This window comes from Aquarana catesbeiana, linkage group LG08 (genome assembly GCF_042186555.1).
Source record: "Aquarana catesbeiana isolate 2022-GZ linkage group LG08, ASM4218655v1, whole genome shotgun sequence".
Lineage (NCBI taxonomy): Eukaryota > Metazoa > Chordata > Amphibia > Anura > Ranidae > Aquarana > Aquarana catesbeiana.
Window position 1 is genome coordinate 306,064,944 of NC_133331.1, and position 12,997 is coordinate 306,077,940.

Genomic DNA, 12,997 nt, shown 5'->3' on the forward strand with positions numbered 1-12,997 from the left:
ACCCCCACAGAAAGGGGCAATGGAGAGGAGGAGACAGAGTTGTAGGTGTCACCATTACAGGTAGTCAAACAGGCATAGATGTCAATGAGAGTATATCCTCCGGTGAGAAATGGCCCCCAGCACGATAAACACCAACGATCAGCAACGTAGATCACAAAAAGAGAAGAAGGAGCTCCTCATGGTGTAGTAAGTAAAGGTTATATTCCATAAAGTAGCATAAGACAATTAAAAACTTGATTTGCCCAGTAAAAGACATGCAGGTCCGCCGTTTTCATTCCACCTGCACTCCAACAAGCAGAAGTGATGTGTCACCACGAGGAGCTCCTTCTTCTCTTTTTGATCTACGTTGCTGATCGTTGGTGTCTATCGTGCTGGGGACATTTTCTCACCGGAGGATATACTCTCATTGACATCTATGCCTGTTTGACTACCTGTAATGGATGTCACGATGGTCTGGTGAGTAGGATGTTTGCTTGATACTGCTGGAAGATGGCATTTACCTCACCCAGCAACTAAGGATTCTTCACTATTCTCACTTGGATTGAAGATTTGTGATGGTGGTTTTTATGAACATTATATACACTTACCTGATGTAATATATTTACATATGGACACTAGTATTCAACCAATTAATTATACGTTTAATTATATATTTATTTATTGTTTGTTTGTTAGAGCGTGGTATGAAATAATTATATTGTTTGCTTCTGCCTGCTTCTGGGGAGTGTCCCTGGAATGAAGATCAAATAGCCTGTGCTATGAATATTTAGATCTTCTTGGCCAGCATCCAGAAAGTTTATTGCCAGTAGTGCATGATGCTGGGGAGGAGTGTAAGTATCTGGGGAAACCTTCTGGAAACTGGTTGGGTATGGTTGGGTATGGCACCTATCAGCCCTCTCCCTCTTTCAACTTCCTTCCTCCAGCCTCCCTGAAGCAGACCCCCCCTTCCCCGGACTCCCCTTCTCTGGGGCCGCCTCCCAGGCTGCACAGAGCAGCACTCCATCTTACACCTGACTCCCCTGCTAGCAAAGGCACCATGTTCAAGGGCTGATCCAGCCACCTTGCCAGACCTCCTACCTAGGGATTGGTCAGATTTCCATAAATATTCAGATCAACGCCTCCTGACCTCCATCCACTAGCTTCCAGAAACTCCTCCAAGCTTCTAGAACCAGAGGGAGGTACTAGAGACCTGACCTGTAGAGCTCTCCAGCCTGACCTAAAGGAAACTCTCTGACTCACACCCAGGCTTCTAGCAAGCTTCTCTCTACACTACACAACTATGTACATAAGAGGGTGCTACATCAGCTTGCATTGCATGGCTGAAGGGTCTACCAGGGAAGATAGAAGGTGAAACCTAAACTGGAGCACTAGGGAGGAATTTCATCTGATGGGGATTGTTCCAAAGAGCAAGGTGAAGGCTTGAGCACTGCAAGAAGTCTGGTGGCTCATCCAGAGGATATGCGTGCTGCAACTGCTTACCGCTTGGAGAATTTAGAGCTTTAGACTCCTCCTACTGACACCAATGATGGGGCACTATTCCTTCCACTGACACCAATGATGGAGCACTATTCCTCCCGCTGACACCAATGATGGGACACTATTCCTCCCACTGACATCAATGACGGGGCACCATTCCTCCCACTGACACCAATGATGGGGCACTATTCCTTCCACTGACACCAATGATGGAGCACTATTCCTCCCGCTGACACCAATGCTGGGACACTATTCCTCCCACTGACACCAATGATGGGGCACTATTCCTCCCACTGACGCCAGGCCGTTTTCTACTCCTGCTGCCCACAGTCTGGCCCCCCTAAGGTCTGAAGGACAGTAAACTGGCCCTTTGTTTAAAAAGTTTGGAGACCCCTGCTCTAGAAGTTGGGACAGGACTCTCCTGTTTTGTGCCATACATGTGTTTGTTTGTTTTTTCACGTGTTAAGATCTGCATTTTTTTTCTTCTAGAAAAGTACTCCCAAACAATTATGTTCTGATTTGCAGTTGATGTGTGAAAAAATTGCAGCTGCCATCATTTTATTCTCCAGGGTCTCTGCTTTCAGAAAATAAATGTTTTGGGGGTTTTAAGTAATAACCAGGCCAGAAATGTGCACTTTGACATGTGTGCATGTGAAAGGGTTAAAACACGAGGAAACTCGTTGACATACGTGTTAATACGTTTTTGATCGATGCACCACAAGACATGGCTAGGGCTACTGAACAGCGGCTGTTGTTTTTTCCTCCACAAGGCGGTGATCGTGCGTCTCACAGACAGGAAGTGATGTCACAAACAGCCAGGAAGTGACCTTAGCTATAAATAAGATGATTCAGGAAGAAGTAGAGAGGAGACATTGCTGAAACTGGCAGCAGTGGAGGTAATAAGATATTATTTTTTTATTTTATTTACACCCAGTAATCCCCCCTGTTGTTGTGTTCTATGTTACCCTCTTCACATCATAATGCTTACTCTACTGTATTATATGACGTTGAAAATCTAGGGAAAAGTACATCTGAGAAGGATCTCATTCATCCACGTCAAGTTATGTCTAGTAGTAGTTGGTCACAATCAATTGGACTTATTATGTACTGTTGAAGACATTTCGTAGCTTCCGAAGCCTCAGTTCTAATGTGTGTCAAGAAGATACCTTTAAGATGCCTTCATCCAATCATCATGAAAGGTGTTAATGTTGATTGTCTAAGAACCCCATCTTGGTCTTGGAAAACAACATCTACACGTTCCATTTAATGTGTTGATTGTCCGAGAACCCTATCCTGTTCTTGATCAATCGCCGTCTACATGTTCCATGGAATGTATTGATGTTGGTTGTCCATGAACCCTGTCCTGTTTTTGGAAAATCACCCTCTACATGTTCCACGGAATGTGTTGATGTTGACTGTCTACGAACCCTGTCCCGTTCTTGGACAATCACCGTCTACATGTTCCATGGAATGTGTTGATGTTGATTGTCCCCGAACCCTGTCCCGTTCTTGGACACTCATCTTCTACACGTGCCATGGAATGTGTTGATGTTAATTGCTCATAAATCCTGTCCCGTTCTTGGACAGTCACTGTCTACATGTTCCATGGAATGTGTTGATGTTGACTGTCTATGAATCCTGTCCCGTTCTTGGACAATCACTGTCTACATGTCCCATGGAATGGGTTGATGTTGATTGTCCACGAATACTGTCCTGTTCTTGGACAATTATCAGCTACATGTTCCATGGAATGTGTTGATGTTAATTGTCCATAAATCTTGTCCTGTTCTTGGACAATCACCTTCTACATGTTCCATTGGGATGTGTTGATGTTGATTGCCCACGAACCCTGTCCCATTCTTGGACAATCACCTTCTACATGTGCCATGGAATGTGCTGATGCTAATTGCCCATAAATCCTGTCCCGTTCTTGGACAGTCACCGTCTACATGTTCCATGGAATGTGTTGATGTTGACTGTCTATGAATCCTGTCCCGTTCTTGAACAATCACTGTCTACATGTACCATGGAATGTGTTGGTGTTAATTGTCCATAAATCTTGTCCTGTTCTTGGACAATCACCTTCTACATGTTCCATGGGTCGTGTTGATGTTGATTGCCCATAAATCCTGTCCTGTTCGTGGACAATCAACATTATGCTTAGGACCTCTAGAAGGTGTACTGTAGACTGTACAACCTCAGGGTTGCTGGTTAGGCCAGGCTGGGTGCAGTGTCTGGTAACCCCCAAATGTCAACAAATGTCGGGAACCCGGCAAATCCCATGCTAGAATATTCCAGCTGGCTAAGTGATTGCAGGAAGATCAGAAAGTAAAGTGTTAAAGACCGTGTGTACTCTAGGAAGGCATGCAGCCAAGCACCCGATACAATTACTGCAGTAACCTACAATATTGCATCACCAGACAGTAATCTCCACCATGCTGATTGTTCCAGATTCTCAGTTTATTACCCGCCAACAAGGAGGAGCCTCCCAATAAGGATGGATGAGGATTGGAGTCATGTAACCAAGAGCATCCTAAACCTTACCCTGGAGATCATCTACCTGCTGACCGGAGAGGTGAGGAGGATTCTGGTAGGTCACATGACATCACTCTTATGTCTATCAATAAAACACAGACCTGAGGTTAGGAGGATTCCGAGAGGTCACATGACATCACGCTTATCTCTATTAATAAAACACAGACCTGACTGGAAAGGTGAGGAGGATTATGGGAGGTCACATGACATCATTTTGTTTCTTTCAATACAGATTAATCCACTTCTTAAGTCTAGTGACCAGGTGACCATCATGGTGCCTCCATATCAAACCCTGACATCTAAGAGAAATAATACGAAGATGATTCTTGAGGTCATTAACAAGATGGTGGAGCTGCTGACAGGAGAGGTGAGCGGTGCCGGGAATTCTGGGACATTATCCAGTAACAGACAAGGGATGTGTCTGGATGGTGACTGTATCATTGTGTGTGTCAGGTTCCTATAAGGTGTCAGGATGTCACTGTCTATTTCTCCATGGAGGAGTGGGAGTATTTAGAAGGACACAAGGATCTCTACAAGGACGTCATGATGGAGAATCAGCCGCCCCTCACATCACCGGGTAAGAGGAGACCTTATTGTAATGGAGAGAGCAGTACGGAGGGTCCACCTAGATCTCCCATCATCTGATAAACACATAGAAACAATGTATTCAGTCAGTGTGTGTGTTTCCTACAGATGGATCCAGTAATGGGAACCCACCAGAGAGATGTCCCCGTCCTCTGTATTCAAGGGATTCCAAACAGGAAGGTCACACCATCCCTCACCATCATCAGGTAGGTGGATTTGAGGGTCTAAAAGTGGCTCCAAACTACATCTGATTATATTCTCTACTCTAATGATAACAATGCTGGCATTTAAAGGCAATATTTTTACAATTGTGTTGGTATAGGTTGAAGAACTGATGGATATAAAAGTTGAGGTAAAGGAGGAAGAGATGTATGTGAGGGGTGATCAGCAGTCTAAGGAGGAGGTTGGAATGATGGGAACGATTAAAGAGGAGGGATCTTCTCCAGATATCAGCAGAGGTGAGTAATGGACACTAAATGCTGAAACTCTTCACATATTCATTTTTTTCCCATAAGATTAACGTATGAGAAATGATGATTGATGATCTGTAGACCTTCCCATCATCAGGTGAGATAAGACTGAATTAATAATAGCAGACCAGTAAAATAAGGAGGCCAATTTCAACACAGAACTGAACACTCCTCGATCTGTTCTCTGCTGAAAGGATCTTCATGTCTTGGTTAGTTTTCATTTAGAACCCATTCTCACGGTTGCATTCTCCTGCATTGCATTAAAGCAGCCCATTCATGCCAAAGCATTAGACTGCACCAAAAACTGGACACACAGGATATTTTTTTGTGGTGGAGCACACCACAATGCATATAAAGCTGTGGTTGGTTTAGTTGTCATGGAGAGTGGTCTGTATCCACAAAGAGAGACACAGTTCAGGTGGGTACCTGAGGCTATGTAGAGACGTGGGTGTCACAGAGACGCACAAGGTGCACTAGAAGTACACGGTGATACAGGAAGCTCAGGAGTCACTGGAGACACAGGAGAACTGGGGTCACTGGAGAAACCAGAATGCTAGGGTCACTGGAGACATTTATGGTCAATAGAATCATCAGAGCACTGGGGTCACTGGAGACACCAGAGCGTTGGGGGTCATTGGAGACATTGATGGTCAATAGAATCACCAGAGCAGTGGGGTCACTGAAGATACTGGAGCGCTGGGTTCACTGAAGACACAGGAATCCTTGGGTAGCTGGAGACATTGACGGTCACTAGAGACACCAGAGTACTGGTGTCATTGGAGACACCGGAGCTCTGGGGTCACTGGAGACATTGACTGTAAATGGAATTACCAGAGCACTGGGGTCATTGAAGATATTGGAGTCCTTGGGTAGCTGGAGACATTGACGGTCACTGGAGACACCAGAGTGCTGGTGTCATTGGAGACACTGGAGCTCTGGGGTCACTGGAGACATTGACTGTAAATGGAATTACCAGAGCACTGGGGTCATTGAAGATACTGGAGCGCTGGGTTCACTGTAGACACCAGAGTACTGGGATCACTGGAGACATTGACGGTCATAGGAATTACCAGAGCACTGGTGTCACTGAAGATACTGGAGCGATGGGTTGACCGGAGACACCAGAGTACTGGGGTCACTGGAAATATCGGAATCCTTCGGTAGCTGGAGACATTGACGGTCACTGGAGACACCAGAGTGTTGGGGTCACTGGAGATATCGGAGTCCTTGGGTAGCTGGAGACATTGACGGTCACTGGAGACACCAGAGTGTTGGGGTCACTGGAGATATCAGAGTCCTTGGGTAGCTGGAGACATTGACGGTCACTGGAGACACCAGAGTGTTGGGGTCACTGGAGATATCAGAGTCCTTGGGTAGCTGGCAACATTGACGGTCACTGGAGACACCAAAGTGCTGGGGTCACTGGAGACTGACAGTAAATGGAATTACCAAAGCACTGGGGTCATTGAAGATACTGGAGCGCTGGGTTGACTGGAGACACCAGAGCACTGGGATAACTGGAGACACCAGAGTCCTTGGGCAACTTGAGATATTGTTGGTAAATGGAGACATTGGAGCGCATGGGTCGCTGGAGTCTAGGGTCACTGGAGACATTGACAATTACTGGAGACACCAGAGCACTGGGGTCACTGGAGACTCAGGAGCACTGGGTTCACTGGAGACACTTAGGGTGACTGAAGTCATTACAGCACTAGGGTCACAGGAGACATGGCAGACAGGTAGTAGGGGGTCTCGGCTTAGGCATGGCAAAGTGTTGCAGCACCTGCGTTCTGGTTGTCATGCTGGAGAGGAGGCAAATGTAACAGTTTTATTGTATATTTTACAAGAATTTTATACTTCTTTTGGTTTCACAAACGTTTCCAATCCCATGGTAGAGCTGTGTGTATTGGTTAACTAGAAGACCAACATATTTAATTTCTGAGAGCAAAACTTAAAAATGTATTGTACGCCTTTTTTTTTTTTTTTTTATTATTATTATTCTTTACCAACAGGTGGAGGTGATGCCCAGATTACCTCAGAGGGACGTTTTATCCTATCTCCTGACTATAAAACAGAAGGCAATGGCGTTCCACAATGTTCTCCAGAAGAGAACCTCGGTCATCCATATATACTTTGCACACTTCCCTGTGTGGATAGATCAGTGGATTCCACTGATCCTGGAAATTCTTCTGAGACCTCACACGCAATTTTTTACAGTGCTGATAAAACGCCTGATCCCTATAATCCTGTGGAATCATTTGTAGATGAATCCCCTACTGTTGATACATTTTTGTCTTCTGAATGTGAAAAAAGCTTTACGAACAAGACCAGTCCTGTTGGACATCCAAGATCCCACATAGGGAAGAATCCTCTTCCATGTACAGAGGGTGGGAAACCTTCTGAGGTCAAAGAACACCTCATACACCAGAGAAGTCAGACCAGCGAGGGCTCTTTTTCGAGTCCTGAGTGTGGGAAATGTTTCATCCAGAAGGGTCATCTTCTCTCACACCAGGAAACCCACATTGACGAGCCTCATTTTTCAAGTTCAGAGGGCGGTAGATGTTCTTCACACCAAAAAAGCCCTAATGACTACTTAAAAGTCCACTCTGCCGAAAAATGTTCTGAAAAAAATAATATAGTTGGGCAACAGGGGACTGGAGAAAATCCATTTTACTGTTTAGAGTGTGGGAAATGTTTCACTCAGAAGAAACATCTTCTCTCACACCAGGAAACCCACATCATCAAGCCTCATTTTTCAAGTTTAGAGGTCGGCAGATGTTCTTCACACCAAAAAAGCCTTGATGACTACTTAAAACTCCACTCTGCCGAAAAATGTTCTGAAAAAAATAATCTAGTTGATCAAGAGGGGACTGGAGAAAATCCATTTTGCTGTTTAGAGTGTGGGAAATGTTTCACACAGAAAACCGACCTCCTTACAAACCAGAGGATCCATACAAGGGAGCTACCTTTTTCAGAGTGTGGGAAATGTGTCACGTGGAAAGGAGACATTCTCACACACCAGACAGTTCACAAGGGAAAGGGTTCTTTTTCATGTTCGGAGTGCGGGAAAAGCTTCACCCGAAAAAGAGAGCTCCTTAGGCATCAGAGGCTTCTCACAGTCAAGCGTCCGTTTTCATGCTCTGAGTGTGGAAAATGCTTTACCAATAAAGGCTTACTTGCTGATCATCAGAGAAGCCACACGGGCGAGCGGCCTTTTTCATGTTCAGAGTGCGGGAAATGTTTCTTGCGAAAATGGGACCTCCGCACACACCAGAGAATTCACGCTGGCGAGACTCCTTTTTCATGCTCAGAGTGCGGAAAATGTTTCTTTCGCAAACATAATCTTCTTAGGCACCAGAGAAGACACACAGGCGAGCTGCCTTATTCATGTTCAGAGTGCGGGAAACGTTTCAATCAGAAGACAGATCTTGATAAACACCAGAGAATTCACACGGGCGAGCGTCCTTACTCTTGTTTAGAGTGCGGGAGATGTTTCATTCAGAAATGGGACCTTCTTGCACACCAGAGAAGTCACACAGGGGAGCGTCCTTTCTCTTGTTCAGAGTGCGGGAGATGTTTCTCTCGCAAGGGAAACCTTCTCACACACCAGAGACGTCACGCACAGAAGGGCCCTTTTTCATGCTCGGGGTGCGAGAAAAGTTTCAAACATAAAGGAAATCTGATTAGACATCAGAGAGTACACACACCAGCTGATTTTGTTGACGTTCCAGTTATGAGTGGGGTATGTTGAGCTGGCCTTGGTCTCCAGCTGGTGTTTTCTTTTTCTTGGAGACTTCAGTGGTGAGATCCACCACCTCTCTTCTTGCCCACATTGGAATGTCTCCATTCCTCCTTTTGCATTCCTAATGATATAACATAAAAATCCAGCAGAATGAACGCAAACCTCTCATAATAGGCGTGGCACGTATGCAAGATCTACAAGGTTACCAGGGAATTTTTGTGACCCCCCCCCCATGAGCCTCTAATTCTCAAGGGGAGAGGGCGGATAGGCCAAAAAAGGTGTATAATGCAGTTTCCTGGCACCAACATGGTAGCCCATTCCATGTGGTGGTATGCTGCCATGTTGGCGCCAGGAAAATGGAAAATTGTATCCAATACTTACCATAATTTTCCTTTCCTGGAGCCACCCATGGCAGTATACATGTGGTAGTCCATTCCCTGTGGTGGTATGCTCCCATGTTGGCACCAGGAAAATGGAAAATTGGATCCAATATTTACCATAATTTTCCTTTCCTGGAGCCAATCCATGGCAGCATACTTGTGGCAGCCCATTCCCTGTGGTGGTATGCTGCCATGGATTGGCGCCAGGAAAGAAAAATTATGGTAAGTATTGGATACAATTTTCCATTTTCCTGGCGCCAACATTACAGTAAGGCAGAAAAATTGGCTTGGTGCCAGGAAAGGAAAATTACAGTAAGTATTGGATACACTTTTACATTTTCCTGGCGCTAACGTTACGGGAGGGAAGGAAAATTGGCTTGGTGTCAGGAAAGGAAAATTACAGTAAGTATTGGATACACTTTTACATTTTCCTGGCGCCAACATTACGGTAAGGAAGGAAAATTGGCTTGGCGTCAGGAAAGGAAAATTACAGTAAGTATTGGATACAATTTTCCTGGCGCCAACATTACGGGAGGGAAGGAAAATTGGCTTGGCGTCAGGAAAGGAAAATTACAGTAAGTATTGGATACAATTTTCCTGGCGCCAAGCCAATTTTTCTGCCTTACCGTAATGTTGGCGCCAGGAAAATGGAAAATTGTATCCAATACTTACCATAATTGTCCTTTCATGGAGCAAATCCATAGAAGCATACATGTGGTAGTCCATTCCCTGTGGTGGTATGCTCCCATGTTGGTGCCAGGAAAATGAAAAATTGTATCCAATACTTACCATAATTTTCCTTTCCTGGAGCCAATCCATGGCAGCATACTTGTGGCAGCCCATTGCCTGTGGTGGTATGCTGCCATGGATTGGCGCCAGGAAAGAAAAATTTCGGTAAGTATTGGATACAATTTTCCAATTTCTTGGCGGCAACATTACGGTAAGGCAGGAAAATTGGCTTGGCGCCGGGAAAGGAAAATTACAGTAAGTATTGCATACACTTTTCCATTTTCCTGGCACCAACATTACAGTAAGGAAGAAAAATTGGCTTGGTGCCAGGAAAGGAAAATTACAGTAATGCCCCGTACACACGATCCGATTATCGGACGAATGATCGGCCGTTTTTTTTTTGCATGCTGATCTCACGTCGAATCTGATGAGTTCACTAAAGTCACGAAAATTCCCGTAAGACAGCATAAAAATTCGGAAGTGATGTCATGTGTTGTAATGCATTTGTATTGCATTTTCGAACGATAGGTGTACTGATGAAACGAAAATCGTACGATCTGGCATCGTACGAAAAAAATTTCCATGCATGTCCGATAGAATAATATCGGATGAACTGTCCTGATCGGCTCTCGAAAGCTCTGTACTAACGATCCGATTATCATACGATCGATTTGAATGCGGCATTTTTCGTACGATTTTCTGATCGTGTGTACGGGGCATTAGTGTTGGATACAATTTTCTATCTTCCTGAAGCCATCATTACGGTAAGGCAGGAAAATTGGCTTGGCGCCAGTAAAGGAAAATAACAGTAAGTACTGGATACAATTTTCCAGTTTCCTGGCGCCAACATTACGGTAAGGCAGGAAAATTGGCTTGGCACCGGAAAATTACAGTAAGTAGTGGATACACTATTCCATTTTCCTGACGCCAACATTACGGTAAGGAAGGAAAAATGGCTTGGCGCCAGGAAAGGAAAACTACAGTAAGTATTGGATACAATTTTCCATTTTCCTTGCGCCAAAATTATGGTAAGGCAGGAAAATTGGTGCCAGGAAAGTAAAATTACAGTAAGTATTGGATATAATATTCCTGGAGCCAACATTGCGGTAAGGTAGGGAAATTGGCATGGTACCAGGAAAGGAAGATTACAGTAAGTATTGGATACAATTTTCCATTTTCCTGGAGCCAACATTACGGTAAGGCAGGAAAATTGGCTTGGCGACGGAAAATTACAGTAAGTTATGGATACACTTTTCCATTTTTCTAACGCCAACATTACGGTAAGGAAGGAAAATTGGCTTGGCGCCAGAAAAGGAAAACTACAGTAAGTATTGGATACAATTTTCCATTTTCCTGACGCCAACATTACGGTAAGACAGGAAAATGATGGTAAGGCAGGCCATAGATGAGTAGAAATTTGAAAGTTCTGTTGAGAGAAAAAGACAATAGCTCATACAATTCTGCCATCAATTGTTTTGTTCTTCTAATAAAAATCCATCAATCACTTTCATTTGCAGCACGAAAATTGCGCATGGAAAAACATGGCAGCATACATGTGTTAGCCCATTCATTCCCTGTGTTAAAATGCTGCCATGGCTTGGCGGGATGTGACAAGAAAAATACGGTAAGTATTGAATACGATTTTCCATTTTCCTGGCGCCAACATGGCAGCGTACCACTACAGGGAATGGGCTACCACGTGTATGCTGCCATGGATTGGTGCCAGGAAAGGAAAATTACAGTAAGTATTGGATACAATATTCCATTTTCCTGGTGCCAACGTGGCAGCTTACATGTGGTAGCCCATTCCCTGTGGTAATAAGCTGCCATGGATTGGCGCCAGTAAAGGGAAATCACAATAAGTATTGGATACGATTTTCCATTTTCCTGGCACCAACATGGCAGCATACTACTGCAGGGAATGGGCTACCACATGTATGCTGCCATTGATTGGCACCAGGAAATAAGAATTACAGTAAGCATTGGGTAAAATTTTCCTGGTGCCAACATGGCAGCATACTACCAGAGGAAATGGGCTACCACATGTATGCTGCCGTGGATTGGCACCAGGAAAGGAAAACTACAGTAAGTAATGGATACAATTTTCCATTTTCCTGGCGGCAACATGGCAGCATACTATTACAGGGAATGGGCTACCACATGTATAATGCCATGGATTGGAATATGATAAGTATTTAATATGATTTTCCTGGTGCCAACATGGCAGCATACTACCACAGGGAATGTGGTGGCCCATTCCCTGTGGTAGTACTATGCTGCCATGTCCTTGCGCCAGGAAAGGAAAATTACAGTAAGGCAGGCCATAGATGGGTCAAAATCCAAAAGTTGTGTCGAGTGAAAACTAAAATAGCTCATACGCTTGTGCCATCAATAATTTTGGACTTCTATTAAAAATCCAACATGTTGGAGCTTGCGCTTTAGACGAAAAAATGTGCATAATGCATTTTCCTGGCACCAACGTGGCAGCAAAAATGTGGTAACCCATTTCCTGTGGTAGTATGCTGCCATGTATTGGCTCCAGGAAAGGAAAATTACGGTAAGTATTGGATACAATTTTCCATATTCCTGGCACCAACATGGCAGCATACTACCAGAGGGAATGGGCTACCACATGTATGCTGACATGGATTGGCCCCTAGGAAAGGAAAATTACGGTAAGTATTGGTAAAATTTTCCATATTCCTGGCGCCAATATGGCAGCATACTACTGCATGTAATGGGCTACCAGGTGTATGCTGGCATGGATCGGTGCCAGGAAAGAAGAACTACGGTAAGTATTGGATATGATTTTCCTGGCACCAACATGGCAGCATACTACCACAGGGAATAGGCTACCGCATGTATGCTGCCATGGATTGGTGTGCAGCGATTAAACTAAATAGAGTCCGTAATAATATAGGGTCCAGGAGTACTGAAGGAGGTGTTCTTAGCAATGACATGCATCAATAGTGCGGAGAGACCATCGCCAACACCTGAACACACTGACTCCTACCCTTAGGCAAAGAATAATAAGCAATGGATATCATTCAATAACAATCTCAGCAGAAAACCATTTTAGG

The 12,997-nt window shown here is 44.4% G+C and overlaps 1 protein-coding gene across 1 annotated transcript in view; it reads left to right on the top strand.

Annotated features, from left to right (window-relative positions):
* LOC141106900 (uncharacterized) overlaps window positions 1–12,997 on the top strand; it is a 153,657-nt gene that overhangs the window by 18,348 nt on the left and 122,312 nt on the right. Inside the window, exons 7-10 of the mRNA XM_073597829.1 lie at window positions 4,510–4,588; window positions 4,705–4,802; window positions 4,919–5,054; window positions 7,079–8,808. Of these exons, the coding sequence (XP_073453930.1) occupies window positions 4,510–4,588; window positions 4,705–4,802; window positions 4,919–5,054; window positions 7,079–8,808 (2,043 nt within the window). The remainder of the gene's footprint in view (window positions 1–4,509; window positions 4,589–4,704; window positions 4,803–4,918; window positions 5,055–7,078; window positions 8,809–12,997) is intronic.